Source organism: Leucoraja erinacea, chromosome 4, assembly GCF_028641065.1.
Source record: "Leucoraja erinacea ecotype New England chromosome 4, Leri_hhj_1, whole genome shotgun sequence".
NCBI classification, from domain to species: Eukaryota; Metazoa; Chordata; class Chondrichthyes; order Rajiformes; family Rajidae; genus Leucoraja; species Leucoraja erinaceus.
The window spans coordinates 89626157-89650174 of record NC_073380.1 but is presented as its reverse complement, the minus strand read 5'-3'; the positions used below and the strand labels follow the sequence as shown (position 1 = coordinate 89650174).

The window sequence follows — 24018 nt, the reverse complement described above, 5'->3', positions numbered from 1 at the left end:
GCCGAAGGTCCAGTTTCCATGCTGTAAGACTTTGACTCATGCTGGAAGCAAACACTGTTGGACACTCTTGAAACAACTATGTTTAACGGCAGCAATAAGGCCAATCCAGTATTTCCCTTTGATCTGTCTGACCAGGTATATGATCCTAAGATTCAGCCCGAACCCACTGATCCCCTGCTGGTTCCAAACCACACGTGCATGTTACCCTAAAGCCTTTCCATAGCCCCAACCAATGATCCAAGGCACCACGATGAAGACCTCAATCACCAAAATCTCTCAGACACTCCACTCCTGGCCACTCACATCACTTATCTGCCCATCTAATGGCCCTGCTACTGCAACCATTGCCCTCCTCTTCCACCACCAAAATAAATCTCACTTCCAGGTAGCGCACTGCCGACAGTGAAAATATTTAATGCTCTTGCAGCTGTGCCCAAAACATCGAGTGATTGACATATGCTGCAAGGGAGGGTGCTTCAACCAAAGCAGGCATATGTGCCCACTAACTATATTGATTTTAGATATATTATAATTTTGATCAGTTAGTAAGGCTGTTGCCTTACAATGCCAATGCCTGGGTTTAATCCTGATCTCAGGTGCTGTCTACATGTTCCCCCAGTGAGTATGGCTTCCTCTGGGTGCTTCAATTTCCTTCCTTATGCCGAAGACGTGCAGGTTGATAGATTAATTGGCCTAGGGTTTCCCTTATGGGCAGCGGAGTGGTAGAATCTGGTGCAGGAGTTTAATGAGGATTTATATGTAGGATCAGTGTAAATGGGTATTTAATGGTTAGTGAGACTCAGTGGGTCAAAGGGCGGGTTTCCCTGCCATGATTTCTAAATTGACTGCCTTACTTGGTGAATCCAAGCTAGGAATCAACAATGTTTGCCAACACATTTATTCTGCAAAATCTCTGAAAAATTGAGATATTTAACGTACTTCATCATCCGTTCAAGTCAAACCAGAAAGCATTATACTTATGTTGTAAAATTCAATGGTCAGTATAGGAAATCAAAATGATTTGCTGCTAGAGTTTAAGCAGATTTTGAATAAAGCTGTCGGGCCTTGATAACTAACAATAAAATCTCGTTCCTCATTTCAACTGAATAGAAAAGATTTCTGCACAATTATGTAAATGATCTTAATGGCCTAGAATCTGCGATGACAATAACAGAGACTGTCAGCATTCATTGTTATAATGAAGGAAATTACAGCAACTGGTGCAGTGCAAACATCTATCCTTAGATGTGGAAATTTATAAGTTGCTGCCCCATCACTGGCTGCAGTAGTATTATTCATCAGGGCAATTAAAGAATTGGTGAACATCATTATTTACGAACTATTCTTGCTGTTAAAAAAACAATGAATTTGCTGTACCTTCATATATGGCTGAGCGTTTAGCGGTGAACTAAACAATGATTGCTAAGTAATTTTGATTGACATTTGACCGGTATTCTACGCTGTCTTCATTTCGTCATCTCCAAAATGTAGATGAAATGGCGAGACTCTACTTCTTGTTTGCCATCTATGAGCATCTGTTCAGATTGCTTAAACACCAGAAATCCTAGAGATAGAAACATAGAATATAGGTGCAGGAGTAGGCCATTCGGCCCTTCGAGCCTGCACCACCATTCAATATGATCATGGCTGATCATCCAACTCAGTATCCTGTACCTGCCTTCTCTCCATACCCCCTGATCCCTTTAGCCACAAGGGCCACATCTAACTCCCTCTTAAATATAGCCAATGAACTGGCCTCAACTACCTTCTGTGGCAGAGAATTCCAGAGATTCACCACTCTCTGTGTGAAAAATGTTTTCCTCACCTCGGTCCTAAAGGATTTCCCCCTTATCCTTAAACTGTGACCCCTTGTTCTGGACCCCTTGTTCTAGATCCACAATATGAAATTAACACAGGATAAAGGCAAAAGCCACACACATAAGACAGCCTTCTTCAAGACACAAGAGGACATGACTTCAGAATCAAGAGGACATGACTTCAGAATTAAGGGACAGAAGTTTAGGGGTAATATGAGGGGGAACTTCTTTACGCAGAGAGTGGTGGCGGTGTGGAATGAGCTCCCAGTGGAAGTGGTGGAGTCAGGTTCATTAGTATCATTTAAAAATAAATTGGATAGGCATATGGATGAGAAGGGAATGGAGGGTTATGGTACGAATGCAGGCAGGTGGGACTAAGGGGAAAAAATATGTTCGGCATGGACTTGTAGGGCCGAGATGGCCTGTTTCCGTGCTGTAATTGTTATATGGTTATATGGTATAAACAGCAGTGTTATTTTGCTGCTGACCTGAAAAACCCAGGTCAGTGTTTCCAAGAAAAGAGCAGCTTGTAAATGCAGCACATATTACATTTCAGAATAGCAAAAATAAAATTCAAATCCATCAAAAATGTTCAGCAATGTAACTGGTCAAAGGAATTGTCCAAGTCTGAAGAAGGGTCTCAACCCGACATGTCACCCATTCCTTCTCTCCAGAGAATCTGCCTGTCCCGCTGAGTTACTCCAGCATTTTGTGTCTACCTTGGTCAAAGGATTTGATGCATAGATTATGCATGCTTAAATAGTTATGCCATCAGCAGAGCAACACTAGAAAACCACTTTACAATGTTGAGGATTCATGATTTATTTTTGCATAAGACTAGAAGGATACAGCAGAATGGATTTGGATGAAATAAACAATGCTTAAATGGGGTGGAACATTTGTGGATGCAAAAAAAAATTAGCTAAGTGCTACAATTCATTTGCCAGGAACCATACAGGGTTACCTCACCCTTGTTTGCTAAACAGTAATATGAAAGGGTGCTTCTGCAAATCATGTTAAATAGACATGAAAGTCAGTACTTGAACCAGGCAAAAATCATGACTGCCGCTCATTAAGTTGTATTTAATCATAACACAGGGTTCATGACATGAAATGAACTCGAGTTCAATAAAAATAATTAAAAGTAAATGCCACTGTATGGATTTGTTTTATTATAAATCAGCACATCACCAATCATTACAAATTATAATGTTCCCAGATACAAGTAATACATTCACTCATCACAGAAGCTGAAGACAACGTCCAAGACTGGGCATGGTGCCAGAAAATGCTGCCTCAGAAATGACTGTGAAACCGCAAGAAACCTAACCTAGGGTTTTATAGTCATAGCACAGTAATTTTAAATGACTTGTTGAAATTTTAATTTGCTGATCACATTAAGTGGTTTGGGAAGATGACAAAATCTGAACTATCATCTTCAGTGGTATCATCCTTTAAGCCAGCCTCAGAAAGTTTACTCAGGGCATCACAATATATAATGTTACAATGCTCAACAGACGATAGCACAGATAACTTGTGTCCCTGCCATATAGATGTAAAAATCAGATGACAGTACCCAACATATTGATTTACATCATGCACAAATAGGTCTAATTTAAACCCAAGCTTGCAAGAAAGCCAATGTCTTCGGGACACGCTAGTCTCCAAGCTTGAACAACTTCCAGTACTGTACAGGCACATATGAACTCTGGACTCACCATGCAGAAATAAAGTTAATCTTCCAACCTCATAATCAGATATTAACTACAAATGTGTTGGTAGAAATCAACAAAGCAAAAAGTACTTGGGTGGAGCTTTAATGCAGTAATGAAGCTACAACTTTTGCAGTCTGTTCGTATCTCTGCTTCACATTAATGTTATTTAGTTATTAGCCCAGTAGGTGGCATTCCATATACATAAATACTTCTAGTAAAATGCCATTTATTAGATATTCAAGATTAACATTTCGAAGAAAACGTTTCATTCAAATGTTTGGACAACAGAAGGTGAATTGAGTTTAACATATTTCTTCATGAAATTTACTCAATCTTGAATTTAAAATTGTAGAATTGGAAATTTTAATTGGGAGTGCCTGAACAAATCAAACTTCACTTGTCCATAACAGAACACCAAATTTTGCAGGGAACATCGCTCGAAAAATATTGCATTTCCTATGGATTTATTTTAAAGTTACCAGCTCCAGAAGAAACAAACAAAACTTACTTTTCATATCTTTCACATCATCAGAATATTTCAATGCTTCACAGCCACAGCCCGAGCACTAACCTACATGAAACTTAGTAGCCACAAAATAAATAAACAGCTAACTATGAAACTTTGAAACTGCCACCTAACACATGTGTACTACATTTTACTTGCAATATTCAAGTTGCTGCACAAATAAAATCACTTGAATTGCTGAGTTAAAAATAATTGTAAATTAACAGAGGCTAATGCTGTCAGACTGCATGTTGACAGCATATTCCACCATTGAAATAGTTTTATTAACATAGTACTTTTCTGCCACGCTAATTTGTCAACCTAACCTTTCAAATGTTGCATTGCTAACAATTCATGACAGACAGAAAACAGTATTCATGTCTAGCACAACAAAGGCCAAGGTTTGAGTAATTTTCTGAGGGGTGGGATAATACACAAATCCTGAAAGTAAACCCCCTTTTAAGGTATGACTAATTTTAAGTGCAATAAGCAAGTGACATTAGATACATTTTACTCATGTCCAAATAAACTTTTAATAAAATGCAATCAATTTTCACATGGAATCATTTCATATTTAAATTTCTACAATTGGGAAATTTCTTCATTGCTTATCAAGCAGGTATCTTTTACTATTATCATACAGCCTAAAACGACTAACTGCTCACAATTCAATTTCTTGAGCGGTTCCAATTCAATTGTCAGAACCAAATGCAAACCTATTAACTTTTTAATCTTCATTTAGAAACCATCACCATTCAAAGATGCTGTACTTCCAGATATACACAGTGGGTCTATAATTTCAGCCTGCAATTAACATTGATGGTGCATTAAAAAAAAAAACAATTCAGTTTTCAAAGGTTGAGTTTAAGTTTAAAACTTAATTATGGCTCTATTTTAGTTGAACTGCCAGATAAACTGGATTAAGTTATTTGCCGCTTAGTTACTTATGGCTATATTCTCGATTCCTTCCGGTGTAAAACAGGAAGTATTTTCTAACAAAAATGTTAGCAACAGACTTTTTTTTTTGATTTTCTTTCATCCAGCTTAACCATAATTGTTAATAACTTCTTTATGCATTGAAACACCCACAGAAGCCATTAAAGAATGTATACATTCATTGCCCAAAATAGATTTTTTGTAGTTGAAAAATAAGTGGTTAAGCAGCTTAAAGGAAAATCAACTATATTAAACCTAATCCTGCGGCAAATATGCCATGCCTCCTTTATTCCTAGCCACTCATACAACTCTGCCATCTACTGCATATAAGATTGCTCAAAGATATGGATACTCATGGCTAACAATGCACAATTTATGGTGTTTAACAAAAGCTGTATTAGTTGTATTTGGATAGTATTATCAAGTCACACATTAATGAACGTGTTAATGGTTTACTTGAACTGTGGTTAAAAAAGACAATCCACGATTTGCTATGCCATTTCCGAGTGCAACAAATCCACAAATAAAAAACTATGCATTGCAGCATATTTAAATACATGTAGTTCAACGTAATCTTCGTGATTTTCAAGGCACAGTATGGTCAAATTGTCAAAAGCTAAAAATAAAGCATTCTTCCTTCAGAGTTTGTGAACTGGAATGCATCTGCCTACATTTCAAAATTGTGGGAGGACATTCCATGAGTAACAACTAGCAGTTAAGATGACTGTAGAGGGATAACAAAGAATTTTAAGAAGATTAAAATGTAATCAGGTTTATTTAAAATAAAGATATTGCCATGTGCAAAGAAAATACACAAAGTGGATTTTGCAGGCACTTCAAATTTATTGCTCTGGAGTTGTGAAATATATTGATTATACATCAATATGAAAGTATTTTTAAATCACTGGTAATTTCAGGTACAGCTGCAGCAGAATATGTAATGTAAATATAGCACAATCGTTAGAATCAAGCTGGCATGCCTTATTAACCAATCTGCCTGTCATGAAGAGATTTTTTTTTAGTAGTAATGAATAATGAAGAAATAACGAGAGCCAGGTACAGAGCTGAAGATCCTAGGCATCTGCAAAAAAGCTGATGACCAGTATGTTTTGGATGTTAAAATAACCATTTAAATGCATATGATGTAAACCATTCGAAAACGTTCATGTGAAATGCAAACTACCAAAAAATGGAGAGAAATGGAAGCTGTACAGATCTGTATTTAGGGCAGTGAACCTTTTGAATTTCTGGAGGGTGATGGAGGCCAGACCATAAGAAATATTTAATGTGGGAATGGTTAAATGTTTGATAAACTGAACATGGGGATCTGGCACAGAGGAGGTGTAGAGGTCAGCTTGGTGCAATCATAATGATATTGAATAGAAGGACAGGTTTGTGGGGTCTGGTGGCATACTCCTGCTCCTATTTTCTTGTGTTCATGATTAATGGAAGAGATGAAACCAATGGGATCTATATTATAATAGCATAATGGGATCAACGTCAGACGATAAATTTATTTTGAGCAGAACTTTGCAACGATTTAGAAGATATCTGAAACTGGGAATTGTTTTGGTCCGATCTTTATTAAGTAGGGAACCATTCATCAGAGGTCCTCTACCTATTAGCATAGAGATGCAATGAAGAAATTCAGGACATCGAGTAACCTTCCAATTTATAGGAAGCATTAATACATTTCGCCAGGCAGGTAGGAGGGGAGAAAGCATCCCAATGGAGAAGGATTCAGATATAAAACAGATAGAAAAATAGGTGCAGGAATAAGCCATTCGGCCCTTCAAGCCATCACCGCCATTCAATATAATCATGGCTGATTATGGCTGATCTAAAATCAGTACCCCGTTCCTGCTTTTTCCCCATATCCCGCAATTCTGTGCCTTACCCCTCCCCCCCCGCTTGGACAGTCAGACCACCAGTCATTGTTGTTAATCCCAGCCTACATCCCCATCAGTAGAAAGCAGAAACCCACTACCAGGATCATTAAAACTTGGCCAGAGGATGCAACCTTACAACTGCAGGACTTATTTCAGAGCACAGACTGAAGTCTATTTTATAACCAGGACCTAGAAGAGTACGCTGCAGCAGTACTCTTCTACATCAGATGTTGTGTGGAATGTGTCACCATCAACAAGTGCATCCGTGTCTTTCCGAACAGGAAACCATGGATGACTACGGAGGTCCAGCAATCTGGCAACAAAGAACTGTACAGCGCTGCCAGACACAAGCTTAAGCGGGGCATTAAATCAGCTAAAATGGCCTACATAGAGAAGATCGAGGACCATTTCACCTCCAGGGATACAGCACGCATGTGGCAGGGAATACATCCCCTAACAAACCTCAGGGGCAGCAGGGACCGACCGACAGCTGCAAATACATCACTGGCAGAGGAGCTCAACCACTTTTTTGCCCGTTTCGAGAGAGGTCCGAATGAAAGAACCTCTCTCCAACTGGACCCTGCTGACCAGCCACTTACCCTCCAGTTAGAGGAGGTAAAGCGAGCACTGAGAACTGTTAATGCTAGTAAGGCTGCTGGCCCGGATAAGATCCCAGGCAGGGTGCTCCGGGACTGTGCTCACCAGCTCGCTGGGCTATTCACAGACATTTTTAACCTTTCCCTAGCACACTCCTCTGTGCCAGCGTGCCTGAAAACCACCACTATCATCCTGGTGACCAAGCAGAAAAACATCAACTCCCTCAATGACTACAGGCCCGTTGCTCTTACATCTGTAGTCTCCAAGTGCTTTGAAAGGCTGATCCTAGGTCACCTTAAATTATCTCCCCCCCTCACTCGACCCACACCAGTATGCATATAGGGCTGCATTTAAAGGTGGGGAGGGTGGAGAGGGTGCCTAGTTTTAAACACTGCATATAGGGCTAATAGATCAACAGAGGATGCCATAAACACTGTCCTCCATGCTGCACTACAACACCTAGAGGAGAAGGGGTCATATGTCAGGATGTTTTTTGTTGATTACAGCTCAGCTTTTAATACAATCATACCCAGCAAGCTGATCACAAAAATGCTAGACCTTGGCCTCAGCAGTCAACTGTGTCGGTGGATATTGGACTTTCTCAGTGAACGCCCACAGACGGTGAGACTTGGACCCTACACCTCGACATCCCTGACCCTCAGCACAGGAGCACCGCAGGGCTGTGTGCTCAGTCCACTCCTCTACGCCCCCTATACACTTGCCCCATCACCCCGCAAATAGGATCATAAAATTTGCGGACGATACAACCGTGGTGGGGCTCATCTCAAATGGGAACGAGGTCGCCTATAGAGAGGAGGTGCACAGACTTTGAGTGGTGTGCTCACAACAATCTCTCTCTGAACACTAAAAAGGCAAAGGAGATCATCACTGATTTCAGGCGACATAGAGCGGAGCTCAGGCCACTGGAGATAGGGGGCGAGGAGGTGGAGAGGGTGCCTAGTTTTAAATTTCTGGGGATCAACATCAGTGAGGATCTTAAATGGTCTGTGAACTCTGCTATAGTTGGAAAAAAGGCGCAACAGAGACTTTACTTCCTCAGAACACTGAGGAAGGCCCATCTGTCTGCTAAACTGCTGGAGTCTTTCTGTTCGGTAGAAAGCATACTGACTTACTGCATAACTGCCTGGTTTGGGAACTGTTCAGCAGCTGACAGAGCAGCTCTCCAGAGGGTGATAAAAACTGCCCAGGGTATCATTGGACTCCCCCTGCCCCCTCTGGAGGACATTTACCACTCCAGATGCCGCAGCAGGACCTGTAATATCGTGAAAGACATTACACATCCTTGTCACCACCTTTTCACACTGCTGCCCTCAGGAAAAAGGTACAGGTCGCTAAAGCCACGCACTGCCAGACTCAAGAACAGCTTTTACCCATCAGCAATCTTGGAACTGAACTCTGTCTCGGGAGCGGGTTATGGGGAAGGAGGGGTGTGGGAGACAGTTAATTTATGTAAATGTGAATGCATGGGTGGGTTTGGGGAGGGAGGGAGTGTAAAAAGTATGAATATGTGAATGTTTGAAGTTCTTTTAAATGGAGAGACACAGTAATCTTGTTGTATGTGACACATGCAATGACAATAAAGCATTCTGATTCTGATTCTGATTCCTTTAGCCTCAAGAACCAATTCAAACTCTCATGAAAACATCCAGTGAATTGGCCTCCATGGCCTTCAGTGGCAGAGAATTCCACAGATTCACAACTCTCTGGGTAGCCTACCCCTTATTCTTACACTGTGACCCCTGGTTCTGGATACCCCCAACATCGGGAACATTTTTCCTGCATCTAGCCTGTCCAATCCTTTAAAAATGTTATATGTTTCTATAAGATCCCCTCTCATTGATCTAAATTCCAGTGACTACAAGCCCAGTTGACCCATTCTTTTATCATATGTCAGTCCCGCCATCCCGTGAATTGACCTGGTGAACCTACGCTGCACTCCTTCAATCGCAATAATGTCCTTCCTGAAGTTAACAGACCAAAATTGCACACAATAGTCAAGGTGTGGTCTCACCAGGGCCCTGTACAACTGCAGTCGGACCTCCTTGCTCCTAAACTCAAATCCTCTCGCAATTAAGGCCAACATGCCATTAGCTTTCTTCACACCGGCTGTACCTGCATGCTTACTTTCAGTGACTGATGTACAAGCACACCCAGGTCTCTTTGCACCTCCTCTTTTCCTTTCCATTCAGGTAATAATCTGCCTTCCTGTTCTTGCCACCAAAGTGGATAACCTCATATTTATCCACATTATTCTGCATTTGTCATGCTTCTGCCCACTCACCCAACTTATCCAAGTAACTCTGCAGCCTCATAGCATACTCATCGCAGTTCACATTGCCACCAAGCTTTGTGTCATCCACAAACCTGGAGATGTCGCATTTAATTCCCTCGTCAAAATATATATTGCTATATCTATATACTAGACTAAGTGGGTGGTCCCCCAACGCAATATTCCACCTCTTCACCAATTCCAATATTGGTGGCCAGAGGTGGGGGGGTGGCTTTCTGGAGCGCTAGTGTGGGTATTGTGGGCTGAAGGGACTGGTTTCCAGAGGGCTAGTATGGACAATGTGGGCTGAATGAGTTCTTGGGCTGGCGGCTCAGTCACTCAAGCCTGTTGTGCTGGCAGCTCACTCACTCACGGTTGGTGGGCTGGCAGTTGACTCACGGCTATTCCTTTAAATTCCATTCCAAGCAGGATGCAAGGCCACCAAATTCAAGTGCAGTTTCTTACCAATTCAAGCAGGGTGCAAGGCCACCAAATTCGTGCAGTTTCATACCATTTCAAGCAGGGTGCAAGGCCACTAAAGACAGTAAGTCGTGACCTCTCCCTCCTCCATGTTGCAGAGACTGAGCCTTGCCCACACTTCTGGGTTTTATAGTCCCACCCCCCCTCCCACCAGAAGGGGCAGGGCCTTCATGGCATGATTGGCAGGAGAGATAATCTCAACACTTTTTAAACACTAATAACTCTTTTATTTTTCATCGATGGGAAAAATCCTCCGCACCTGATAAGCAGAGGGGGACTCTGATTAAGATGGCCAAAAATTGCAGCCGTACGTGGTAGCGTTTTCTTTTATAAAATCAATATAAAGCGCAAACAGGAAGTGGTCAAGATTAGACTTTTAATTATATAGAAGGCAAGGCAGCTTTAATTAGTCAAGGCAACTTTAAAGGCAACTTTAATTAGGCAAGGCAATTTAGTTAGGCAAGGCAATTTAGTTAGGCAAGGCAATTTAGTTAGGCAAGGCAATTTAGTTAGGCAAGGCAATTTAGTTAGGCAAGGCAATTTAGTTAGGCAAGGCAATTTAGTTAGGCAAGGCAATTTAGTTAGGCAAGGCAATTTAGTTAGGCACGGCAATTTAGTTAGGCACGGCAACTTTAATTTGGCATGGCAACTTTAATTAGACGGCAACTTTAATTAGACAACAGCTTTAGCATTTCCAAACCATAGGCAACACAGCTTTAGCATTTCCAAACCAAAGGCAACACAGCTTTAGCATTTCCAAACCAAAGGCAACACAGCTTTAGCATTTGCAAACTATATTTTCAATCCACATTAAGGGCACTGACAGGTCAGTAAAACCACTCACAGTTTAATAGACATGTGTTCATTGTTATTCACAGCTCAGACTGAGAAACATGACCCTCTCGCTCCCCCATCTTGCAGAGATTGACTGAGGCACTCAACACTTCCGGGTTTTATAGTCCCTCTGGAAGGAGTGTGGCCTTCAGAAGAGAGAATGGCAACATTTATTAAACACTAATAACACTTTTATTTTTCATCGATGGGAAAAAGCCTCATGTCCTGCGCAGCGGAGGTGGACTCTGAGTAAGATGGCCAAAAATCACAGCCGAATGCACAGCCGGCAGCGTTTTTTCTAAAACCAATATACCGAACAGGAAGTGGTCAAGATCAGACTTTTAGTAATATAGATTAGTAAAACTCATCTTGTTTGTTTGTTTGTATGCGTGTGCATTAGATCCCAATACCCTGCCAAAAAGGTACACGATAGTGCTACAATTGTTGGCCCACCTTACTCACCATTCTCCTGTGATGTAAATCAAACAAGTTTCGTTCAGATTGATGGGATATTTTACGTTATTGACATTTTAAACTTTACTGAAATCACTTGTCAAATCACTTTTCCACCTGCCCTGCCCCTCAGCCGTGTATTGCGTCACAATGACATCACAATGGGATCCCGAATCACATATAGATTACAAAAATCGTGGTTTAAAAAAACTCAGTTTTAATCAAATTCTTCTTTTCATTAACAGCTAACATTGTGTTTGGGTTATTTTAAAGAAAAAATGCAATTTTCAATGAGAATTTAAGTTAAAAAAATGAATTTTGTTGTGGGGCGGTGAGATAAGGGGGAGGTTTCATTTTTAAAAAAAATATCGTGATTTTCATTGTGGGGGGGGGTGGGATAGGAAGGGGAGAGGTGAGGAGTGGGGAGCAAGGGGATAGAGGGAGAGGAGGGGGGGTCTGGAGGGATAAGTGGGGGAGGTGAAGAGGGAGAGTGGGGAGGAGGGGGATAGAGGGTGAGGAGAGAGAGTGGGGGAGTGAGATAGCGGGGAGGTAAGGAGTGGGGGGGCAGGGAAATAGAGAGAGGGATGTAGGGAGGGGAGAGGGGTTATGGAAGGAGGGAGTGACTGAGGGTAGTGGAAAGGAGAGGGGGGGAGGTGATGGAAGGAGTGGGGAGGGGAGGAGAGGGGCAAGAAGAGGGAGGGTGAAGAGCAGGGGAGGGAGTGCTGGGGATGAGGGGGAATGGAGGAGGATAGGGGTAGGAAGAGGGATGGTGAGGCACTTTAGGGGGAGGGTTACCAAGACTCGTGTCACAACGGGGATCTCAGGAGTCACAACAGAACCGCTTAGCCGTGCCTGCAAAGTTGGGGGCTATGTGTCAGTGGTGGAATATTGCCTTGGGGGACGGGCTCAACTGATCCGCACCTGGTCTAGTAGTGTTTTAAAATTAAAATATAGGATGTTAAAATTAAGGTAAACCATTTAAAGGTAAAGTGGCAGTCGACTGGGCCTACTACTCACCTGTACCTACCCGAGCTGGAGGTGGAATAACAACTTTCCGCATTGGGAAAGCTGGCAAAGGGGCACAACTTTGCCTGTGGAGCAAAACAGCTTCATGCAGTATTGCCATATGGGTAATGCCCCCCCACAGGTCAGAAACCTTTGACAGAGGAAAAGCCATGGGAAGAGCTTTGTTCGTTGTCAGTCTGTGAAGGCTTAGAATTTAAAAATATCTCTGATAGGCAAAACACATTTTTTAAAAGAAAAGATTAAAACAATATTACTTCAGTTTCAAGTATTGTAAATCAAAGATTAACATATTCATTTAACATGTTCTTTTAAATGAATGATTCTTTTTTTCCAAAAATAAATGGAATCACTCACTTTCCCCAATCTCTGGGCCAAAAATTCTCATTCAAATGAATGAAGGAATTTGAACGAATGAATAGGTTCTCTGATCCTATCCTATTATGGTGGTGTAGGACCGAGCAGGAAAGTTAATGCTGTAGAATCCCAGCAAGGGTGTGTCATCTGGGTTAGGTGGATGAGAAGGGATTAGAAGATTAAATGGTCAGGGAGCTGAAGCCTGGATCTTGGAAAACAACTTTCCAATAACATCCATTCTATACATTGGTGGCCTCCACTTGCTACACAAATTCTGCTCAATTTATCAACCAGGTTTTCCAAACAACTTCAGATTCTCAAAAGAGAAGGCACTGCACAGAGGGACTAAAACTGTCAGAAAGTCTAGAGACTGAGTCATGTGAGTTTTTTTTTGGGGGGGGGGGGGGGGGGGGGGGGGGGGGGAATCATGCTTGAGATTTATTAGTTCCAAAGCTGGCCTTCATGCCTCTCAATCCCATCTCAAAGATTTTGGGCTTTATTCAGATACATATCCAGCAGCACAATTCTGTGTTCAGAACAGACAGAGTAACACTATTCCACTTGGTGTTTTTGGCAGTAAGAGATTTGTTCATATTACAGATCACTACTTGGGAGAACTGGTGTAAGATTGCCAGCAGCAATCAAGCAGAATCATGCATATTTTGGTCAAAATGCGAATACCAATGACTCCTTTGGAATAATTTATTTTTGTCTGAAGTGGCTTGGAATTTCTCCTAGTCCAACGAACTATGTAAAAACAGTGTTATTTTTAGTTCAACTCAAATGTTCCCCTTTTTATATTTTTTTCATATTGCATGAGGAATAGAAAGAAACTTTAATATTAGAAAGGTAATTGGACATATTTAAAAGAAAGATGTGCACTTTAATGCATGGTCTTATGGAAATATGAAGAATTGATGTGTGGAATTATGATACTGACTATTAATAACAAACACCTTAAAGGTGAACAAAAGCTTTCCTGGTTGATGAGATAGTGGTGGAGTGGCAGTCACACAACCGGTTAAGGAAACCACAACAGCTCAGTGGGCTGAAATGCAAGAAAGATCAAATGAGGCCATGTGGGTTGAACTGCAAAATAAAACTGGATCATATTGCTGGGTGTGCATTACAGTGCCCTCCATAATATTTGGGCCAAAGACCCATAATTTATTTATTTGCCTCTGTACTCCACAATTTGAGATTTGTAATAGAAAAAAAACCACATGGGGTTAAAGTGCACATTGTCAGATTTTATTAAAGGGCATTTTTATACATTTTGATTTCACCATGTTGAAATTACAGCTGTGTCTTTTAGTCCCCACCAATTCAAGGCACCATAATGTTTGGGACACATGGCTTCACAGGCTTTTGTAATTGCTCGGGTGTGTTTAAATGCCTCCTTAATGCAGGTATAAGAGAGGTCTCAGCACCTAGTCTTTCCTCCAGTCTTTCCATCCTTAGAAAACGTTTATTGCTATTTATCAACATGAGGATCAAAGTTGTGCAATGAAAGACAAAGAAATCATTATGAGACTGAGAAACAAGAATAAAAGTGTTAGATACATCAGCCAAACCATAGGCTTACCAAAATCAACTGTTTGGAACATCATTAAGAAGAAAGAGAGCACTGGTGAGCTTACTAATCGCAAAGGGACTGGCAGGCCAAGGAAGACCACAGCTGATGACAGAAGAATTCTCTCCATAATAAAAAAAAAATCCCCAAACACCTGTCCGACAGATCAGAAACACTCTTCAGGAATCAGGTGTGGATTTGTCAATGACAACTGTCTGCAGAAGACTTCATAAACAGAAATACAGAGGCTACACTGCAAGATGCAAACCACTGGTTAGCCGCAAAAATACGATGGCAGGTTGCAGTTTGCTAAGAAGTACTTAGAAGAGCAACCACAGTCCTAGAAAAATGTCTTGTGGACAGATGATACGAAGATTAATTTATATCAGAGTGATGGCAAGAGCAAAGAATGGAGGAGAGAAGGAACTGCCCAAGATCCAAAGCATACCACCTCATCTGTGAAACAGTGGTGGGGGTGTTATGGCCTGGGAATGTATGGCTGCTGATGGTACTGGCTCACTGATCTTCATTGATGATACAACTGCTGATGGTAGTAGCATAATGAATTCTGAAGTGTATAGACACATCCTATCTCCTCAAGTTCAAACAAATGCCTCAAAACTCATTGTCCGGCAGTTCATTCTACTGCAAGACAATGATCTCAAACATAGTACTAAAGCAACAATGGAGTTCTTCAAAGCTAAAAAATTGTGAATTCTTGAGTCACCGTCAATCATCCGATCTGAACCCAATTGAGCATGCCTTTTATATGCTGAGGAGAAAGCTGAAGGGGACTAACCCCCAAAACAAGCATAAGCTAAAGATGGCTGCAACACAGGCCTGGCAGAGCATCACCAGAGAAGAAACCCAGCAACTGGTGATGACCATGAATCACAGACTTCAAGCAGTCATTGCAGGCAAAGGATATGCAACAAAATACTAAACATGACTACTTTCATTTACATGACATTGCTGTGTCACAAACATTATGGTGCCCTGAAATGGGGGGGGGGGGGGGGGGGGGGGGGGGAGACTATGTCTAAACACTGGTGTAATTTCTACATGGTGAAGCCAAAATGTATAAAAATGGCCTTTATTAAAATCTGACAATGTGCACTTTAACCACGTGATTTTTTTTCTATTACAAACTTAAATTGTGGAGCACCGGGCAAATACATAAATGTGGGGTCTTTGTCCCAAACAATATGGAGGGCACTGTATATAGATCCCCAGCCAGAAGAAATATTAGAGCAGATTTGCATGCTCAGCATTTATATATTTTGTTTTACAATTACATAAATGGATAATTTAAATTTAAAAGCAGTGGCCACAATTACATTTTCTTAAATTACATCAATTGAAAGTGATTCTAGGCTGCTGAACGTTTTCAGAGAATACAAAGATTATGCTAGAGCTCAAGTCGTGTGTACATTTTTGCAATCAAACAGGAAGCATGAGATGATGATAAAGAGGATACAGAAGAGATTTGATGATGTTGCAAGAATCCAGAATAATGAGTAGAAACCAATGAGGCTGGGATCAACTTATTTTGGAACAAGGGGATGTGGAGAGACTTAGAGTAGTACAAAACTAAGAACAGGAAGGACCCATTTCTTTTAGTACAGGGGTCGATAAATAAGGGATCGAGCTTACAGTTGGGTAGGAGGATGAGTGAAAAAGCCATGTTTTTTGAAAAACTGATGGCCAGGACTTTCCAATTTATGATATCGAGCTCAAACTTACTTGGCTGCAAACAGAGACAAAGAGCGGGAATAAGCTAAATAGCACTTTTTTGACTGTATGGACCAAAACGCAAGCTTCTGTGCTATAAATTCCTAACATTAAAAAATGTTTTTGATATAGTGCAATATAATAAAATGTAAATTTTTTATGGGCAACAGCTTAATTGTAAAACATCTTTAGGGTTTCATCATTGCACAAATTTACGTAACTAAAAAGATTACCAATGGGGAAAAAATGCAGTTTTTTGTAACGTTAGCTCAAGCATACAAAAACAACACTTTTCATGGTACAACTGCACTTTGGACCCCATCTGTACAAAAATGTTGAAGTAAAAGCCGACCTTAAAGCATCTAGTTAAAATGCATTAACTACTCAGAATGCTCAAGCCTATTGTGAGTTGTTACTTAGCATTAAATGTCTTTCAAATAATCGGTGGAGTCTTACAATGGTGACTATTGAGATAACTTTGACTACTTTATTAAAAGTCAAGTTAGTAAGTTGCTTTCATAGTAATTTTAACAACACTAGTTTACAAATGACTAGTTTACAACATCATTACCACTTTAAAGCTTAATTTAGATGTTTTTTAAATGCAAAGTCTCATTCAAGCTTCACCTGCTTTGAGAAGTAGTTTTTTTTTTAAATTTTATTGGAGGACAAAGAATATAAAAGCTAATATGAATTCTGAAAGTAGTGCTGTTTTATGGATAGGGAGTAGATTTGATTTTAGAAAACACCATAGGAAAAACAAAACAACATTTTGGCTGTGACATGACGCCAAATCTTTGAAAATGTGCCATTCAGACAGGTCCCGGGGGAACTACAAATAATTTTCACTTTATTATCTTATTGAACACTGCAGCTTTACATTATTTTTGATTTTCTAACTCAATCGTCATAGGCAACACATTTATATTTTTGCTTTGCCAAAAATACCAAAATGTGGGAAACCGTTTCAAAGCAAGTAGGTGGGCACATTGGGGCTACAATGGCTTGCATAACTTAAAAGCTGTTTATAAGCAGCCACTCAACATCACATAATTCAGATGCCTCAAGCATGGAATAAATTATCTATCCTGCTGGTTATTTATGATATTAATTTCTATTTCAACTAAACAAATAACCAAAAAGTTAATGGAACTGTGTATTTGCACATATATACATTTCTTTGCACGGTAGAAACTGCAATTATATGCTTAAAATAAAAGCAATTACTTGACTTCTTGGTTCGCAAATACAGCAGGAATTTACCCTTTCAGATTTGTTTGCACCATTATACAGCTTTGGATAACATAATGAAGGATAAATTGCTCCTTATCAGTACAGATTGTCAAGCACATATTAACTGGAATTTCAAACAGCTGGACTATAAAATACTTCTAATGCATGATTTTAATCAGTTAGCCATATGTGTTTTGCAAGAAAGCTCGACATTGTGAATACCATTTTCATTTTTGTATTCAGGCTAAAGATCGAGAATACTAATGACTCATTAGCTGGTCTGGTTACTTCAAGTAAGTTATCATTTGATCACCAACTGCCATTCGGTTCTTGATTTGATCACTCCTGAATTTAATTGCTCTGCCAGTGGCAGATATGCCTTCAGCTGACAAGGACCCAAGCTGTGGTGTTCTCCCTCTCAACTTCACCATAACACCTTCCTTAAAGCTTTTTTAAAATTTAAAACCTCCTCCTTCAAACTTTCCTAATACCTTCTGTAGCCCTCTGAGGTTTTGCATGATACTACTACCATAAACTGCCCTGGGATGTTTCACTACATTTTGATGTGCTGAACAAGATATTACCACATCCTCCATTACTGTACATTGATTGATCATTTGCTCCGAATATCATGCCATCCAACACCTTAAAACCTGATGCTGTTTCTTCCATTTCCAAGCAGTATGCCACCGTTCTTTTTATTGAGAATCTTTAGTTCAGAATACAGGCAAGAAAGACGATTCTACTTGTTCCTAGATTAGTATCGGATGTTAAAATTTATGCACACCATCTCTCATCACCAAAGTTAAATAATTTCAAGGTCACGTCAAAGTAATACTGTACAGAAAGCGGCTCTTCAGCCCAAGTTAACTTGCAAGTCGAATCGGTAGTAAGGAAGGCTGATTCAATGCTAGCATTTATATCAAGAGAACTGGAATACAAAAACAGACATGTAATGCTGAGGCTCTATAAGGTGTTGGTCAGGCCGCATTCTTGATTTAGAACGGGTGTCAAGGGTTATGGGGAGAAGGCAGGGATTAGTAGCATTAGGCCATTTGGCCCACGGAGTGTACTACTATAACATGAACTTCTGAACTCATGTAAGCCAAACAAGATGCTCCATTTAAGTTTGTCCTATTTGCCTGTACTTGGCCCAAAGGTGCAGAGGAGGTTTTACCAGAATGATGCCTGGATTAGGGGTAATATTAGGGAGTAGTTGGACAGACTTGAATTGTTTTTGCTAGAATGTTGGAGCTTGCAGGAAGACTTCTAATGGCTCAGTGGTGTTTTATTGTCACGTGTGTACTGCACATGAAATTATTATTATATAGATCACACATGCACAAATTGCCATATTTTGGTGCAATTTACAAAAAGTCCAAAGTCTGATCCATGTGCTCGATGTAGTGGAGCAATTCCCGATCCAGACAAGTCCTGGGCTGCTGCTGGACCTCCTCTGTCGTCCACGAGTCAATGCCCCTCTCCTCACCTGACTGCTTCTGCGCCCCAGGGATGCCTCCGAGCAGCCAACCTTGATAGAGCTGGAGACAATACCACAGTCCCTCTCCTACCGGCCTACACCTTGTGTCCATCGTTGCCAGGTGCTCCCTCCACCTCGACTCTTCAGTCTTCAGGGCCGAGCTCGGCGGTTATCAAGCATCCTCCCATAAGGCCACGACCTGCCTGATCTTTCTTTGTGGCGGCTAGCCAGGTCTGCTGTCATACGTGCTTGGCGTGCCGGCTGGGGCCTTCCTTCTTCTGGCCCCGCAGCGCATCCCGGGAGCTCCTGCAATGGTCATGGGTTGCTGCAAGCAATCTGGTCGATAGGATGGATGCCATATAAATCTTTTAATCTAGTTTCCAGGTGGTAACTTGGGACAACGACCTACACCATACTCAAGCCGGAGTACTTTGATTGAAAAATTCTGATGCTATCCTATAGGGCATATTGGAAAACAAATGTGTGCAATGAAGCGCTCAGACTACCATCAGTGTGATAGAAGTGTATAAAATTATGTCATAATTTTCATAGATAAGACATTCAGAACCTCCCCCTCCCAAGATGGAAAAATAAAATGCTAGCAGGCATAGCTTTAAGGTGAGAGGGTCAATGTCAATGTCACTGCGGGGCAAGTGACTATTTATTTATTTTTACACAGAAGGTGGTGAGTGCCTGGAACACGCTGCTAGGATGGTGGTTAGGCAGATACAATAGTGACATTTAAGATACCCTTGGATAGGCATATGGGTATGCAGGGAATACTTCAAATTTAGATACTTCAAAAAACCCATGCAGCATTGAAAACACGACTACCCATGCAAAAAGCCAAGCTGACTGTTCCTAGTCAAACCATGTCTTTCCAAATGAGTGTATATATTATCCCTCACAATCTGATCCCTTTACTCTAACAGGAACATGCATATCTTGAAGTCTCATCAAAATATTTTAAAAGCATCTCGCATTCCAGATGTCATTTTACCTGCAAACAAGCTACTCCAATCAACCTTTGCAAGTTTGTCTAATACCATGAAGTCAGCCTTGCCCCAAATTAGAATTTCGAGTTGTAGATCAGCTGTGTCCTTTTTCATAACTAATTTAAATCTAATAGAACTGTGGTCGCTGGTCCCAAAAGGCTTGCCCACTGACATTTCAGTCACTTGCCCCACCCAATTCCCTAAATGTAGGTCAAGTTTTCCCCACTCCCTTGCAGAGCTCTGTGGGGTTAAGTGTTTTAGTCGTTGTTCCATTGGCAATGCTGATGCTTATGTACAAACTAATGATGGGCCACGTACTCAAGGGTGCAGTAAAATTGGGGTGAATTTTGTAATCAATAGTAAGCATGATTAGCTCACCTCCTGACCTTGGAAACAAAATAAAATATGAATTTGCCATGGGCAATCATGTCTGTACAACTTGGTAGAATTCTTTATGGCATGGAGCTTCACATTGGAAGGTGCATACTGCAGAGTAACTAAAGGATACCCAGCTCAAACTGAGAAAAACTGGCAACTGTTAAAATAATTATTGAAAACCTTAGAGAAAAAACAATGTCTGCAAGATTCAAAAACAAAAACATACAACTCAAATGTTGCAAAGTCATTAAAACACAAAAGAATCTTGAAAAAAATCCAAAAATCTTAATTACCCAAATTAAAAGGCCATTTGTGACTACAAAGAAAACAATAATTAAAGGTGTACTTACAAATCAAATCTTATTTGTTGCTCAAGAAGTTCATTTTCATTCAATTTAAGGGATGAATGCCGCTTGTATTGCCTTAGACCTAGAACAGAAATCTGTGATGCCAGTTGAGACATCTCAGTTTTCTCTCCCACATGTGTCTCCACGAGGAGCACTAACTGTCATGGACTTCCAAGTTTCCCACATTCACATGCATGGAAGTTTCATTGGGCAGTGAATGCTAATGGTTTCACTGTCATCACTCCTCAAGATGTGGGCTGCTGTTTTTCCCCCCGAATACACAGCAACATCTGCAACAATGTCAGCAATGCTAAGCAGACACTTGCTTGACTAGATTCAGATTCAGATTCTTGCTTGACTACTTCTGTAAATAGATTGTTCTAAGCTCCTTAGTTTCAGTCAATAAAATACTGAGTCAGGCACTTGCGCTACTAAATTTTATTTTGGAAAACACAATAACAGTTCTCCACTACAATACCTAACCGCCGCGGATTCGTAGGTTTAGGCCTACGAATCGTAATTCGTAGGATTACTCGTAGGTTTAGTCGAAGTAGGTCGTAGTAGGTCGGCATGTCATTCGTAGGTAATCGAAGGCAATCGAAGGTAGTCAAAGATTGTGTTAGTGTAGTCGAAGGTAGTCAAAGGTGGTCGTCGTCACTCTCCACTATTTGGTGTCCAATTTCCCCGAAGCTAGTCGAAGCTAGTCTTCAACATAGTCGAAGGAGATGGGGGGAGATTGAAAGAGGTCTTCTACATAGTCATAGGAGGTCTTCTACATATTCGTAGGAGGTTCTCTACGTAGTCGAAGAGGTCGTAGGAGGTATTCTACTTCAGCGATACGACGCGACCATGACACTTTTTTAAACTCTCCTAAACTCGCAAATTAGGTCCCTGCAGAGGGTCAGGCCCTTAACTAATACAATGTATCTGACAAAGTTTCTAGATGGAAGTTAACACAGATGAATTATGCAACATGTGCCTCAATATTCAAGAAACCCAGACAAGGCTCAACACTTAACCCAATCAACATCTAGCAAAGTAAAGCTTTGCAACATTATTTACAATGTGTATGTCTGGTTTGCATTCACCCAATCCGTTCCAAGTAATTTACACCTAATTGTAAGAATCTGCAGATGTTCCATTCTTTCCCTGCAGCTCTTATCTTGGCTACAGACAAACTGGCACCATTCAGCAGCTTGGCCCAGTTCTGTAAAAGGCACATTTAAATTGACCAAAATGGCCTAGCAGCACAGAAGCCTTTACTCAATGTTAATGTCCTGGCAGCTCCAATTTGGCCAGAATTAACACTTCAATACTGCAGCACTCTTTGGACAGATATGACAAGTATGCACTTAACAGCATGCTCTAAACCTGGCCAATCCACAATTTGCGACAGTGGAACAAAACTGAAGGTAACTCGATTTTCATAAAACTATTGTGCCTTAATCTCATACAAAAAAAGCATGTTAGAAGGAGCAGTACAAAATAAATTAAGCATTTGGGAAACGATACGATAAACTTTATTCATCCCCGAAGTGAAATTGGTCTGCCGACAGTCACAACACACAAGGTACACAAAAGCTTGAAATTAAAAGTGAAAACTAAAAGAAAAAGACAAGCGAATGTTGGCTGGCTGCCGGGTGCACAGCGCCTTCACCGGAGCAAATGAACAAACAAACACAGACTTATCCCCTGGGCAGAGGATTCTTAACTAGAGTCCCCCCCCCCCCCCCCCCACACTGGGTCCCCCTTTGTTCTCCCACCGTCGCTCACGGCTGTCCCCATCGTCTACCCTCCCCCCTCACGCACATCGACCACGAGGCCCCACCGCCACTAACGTTAGCATTATACTTACACCCAATGCTGGCAACCTCTGTGTGCAACAAACAGCTATCCTTAGCTTCCAGTCCGTTTCACCATCCAGTTGATCAGTACGAATGAAACATGAACCTTGAAAAACAAACATTAATTTCTGATTATCCTTAGCAGTGTAAGCATTTATTTAATTCCCACAGACTTTTAGCCAAAAGACAAAATTAAACTTTATCCCATATTCATCCCAATATATGTGGAAATAGCTTTTGTTTTAAAGAAAACAGCACCGACCTTCCCTTTATGTCATTCAAGTTGATGAATATTAATCATATTTTGACAGAAAGCTAAGAACATTTATCCTGAACTGCAAATATTCAAAGACAATTTCACAGCTACTTAAAAATATTTGTCAGGTCACTAAGGGCCTGGCATTCCACAAGTAATTGCAGAGAAAATATTTGAACATCAGAAAAAACCCATGAAGTTTATGCACACCAAACCAAACACATGTTATGATGAAGAGAAGATATTGGAATATATAACATAATTCAATGTTATCTCTGCAAACATTGGAGGTGTGAGAAAGATATATCTTCAGGTGCAACTACAGTAAAACCAAGTATTATACAATAAGCATTGGACAGTTCTTGGTAGACAAAAATGCTGAGGAAACTCAGTGGGTGAGGCAGCATCTATGGAGCGAAGGAAATAGTCGACGTTTCGGGTCGAGACCCTTCTTCAGCCTGATGTGAGGGTGAGGGTGTGGGGGGGGGGGGGGGGGGGGAGGCGGAAGAAGAAGAAGAGACGGAGACAGTGGGCTGAGGGAGAGCTGGGAAGGGGAGGAGAAAGCAGGGACTACCAGAAAATGGAGAAATCAATGTTCATACCGCTAGGGTGTAAACTGCCCAAGCGAAATATGAGGTGCTGCTCCTCCAATTTAGGGTGGGCCTCACTCTGGCCAATCTAGGAGGCCCAGGACAGAGAGGCCGGATTTGGAATAGGAGGGGAAGTTGAAGTGCTGAGCCACCGGGGGATCAGGTTGGTTATTGCAGCCCGAGCGGAGGTATTGGGCGAAGTGATCGCCAAGCCTACGCTTGGTCTCACCGATGTAGAGCAGCTGACACCTAGAGCAGCGGATGCAATAGATGAGGTTGGAGGAGGTGCAGGTGAACCTCTGCTGCACCTGGAAAGACTGCTTGGATCCTTGACCATTCTTGGTGTAATTGTTTTGGATTTATTGGAGAGATTTGGCAAAAGCAATAGAGTTTGCTCAGCTGTAGCAGTCTTTACCAACTCTTTCTATTCGCTCCTGGAACATCCAAAAGCAAAGGAATGACTGCGATTGATTACCATCAGTGGATTGGCGATGTTCAAAGACTCGCAAAAGAAAGAACATATAAACCATAGTTGTTAATGAGTTAAGAAAATGCATGGAGGAATGTTTCCTCCAAGATCATCTGAGTGTTTCCAAACCAGAAGTCTTGGATGAACCAGGAGATTTGTAATCTGTGTCGAAGCAAATCTTGGGCATTCAAGTCAGGCAATGCAGGGTCATAAACAAAGTCTAGGT

General features: G+C 41.1%; 1 protein-coding gene across 2 annotated transcripts in view; it reads right to left on the bottom strand.

Annotated features, from left to right (window-relative positions):
- The window catches only part of atp9b (ATPase phospholipid transporting 9B), a 334567-nt gene that overhangs the window by 174412 nt on the left and 136137 nt on the right, over positions 1 to 24018 (bottom strand). For both annotated transcript variants that reach the window (XM_055634761.1, XM_055634763.1), the window contains exon 8: positions 22489 to 22583. In XM_055634761.1, coding sequence (XP_055490736.1) covers positions 22489 to 22583 — 95 coding nt within the window. The remainder of the gene's footprint in view (positions 1 to 22488; positions 22584 to 24018) is intronic.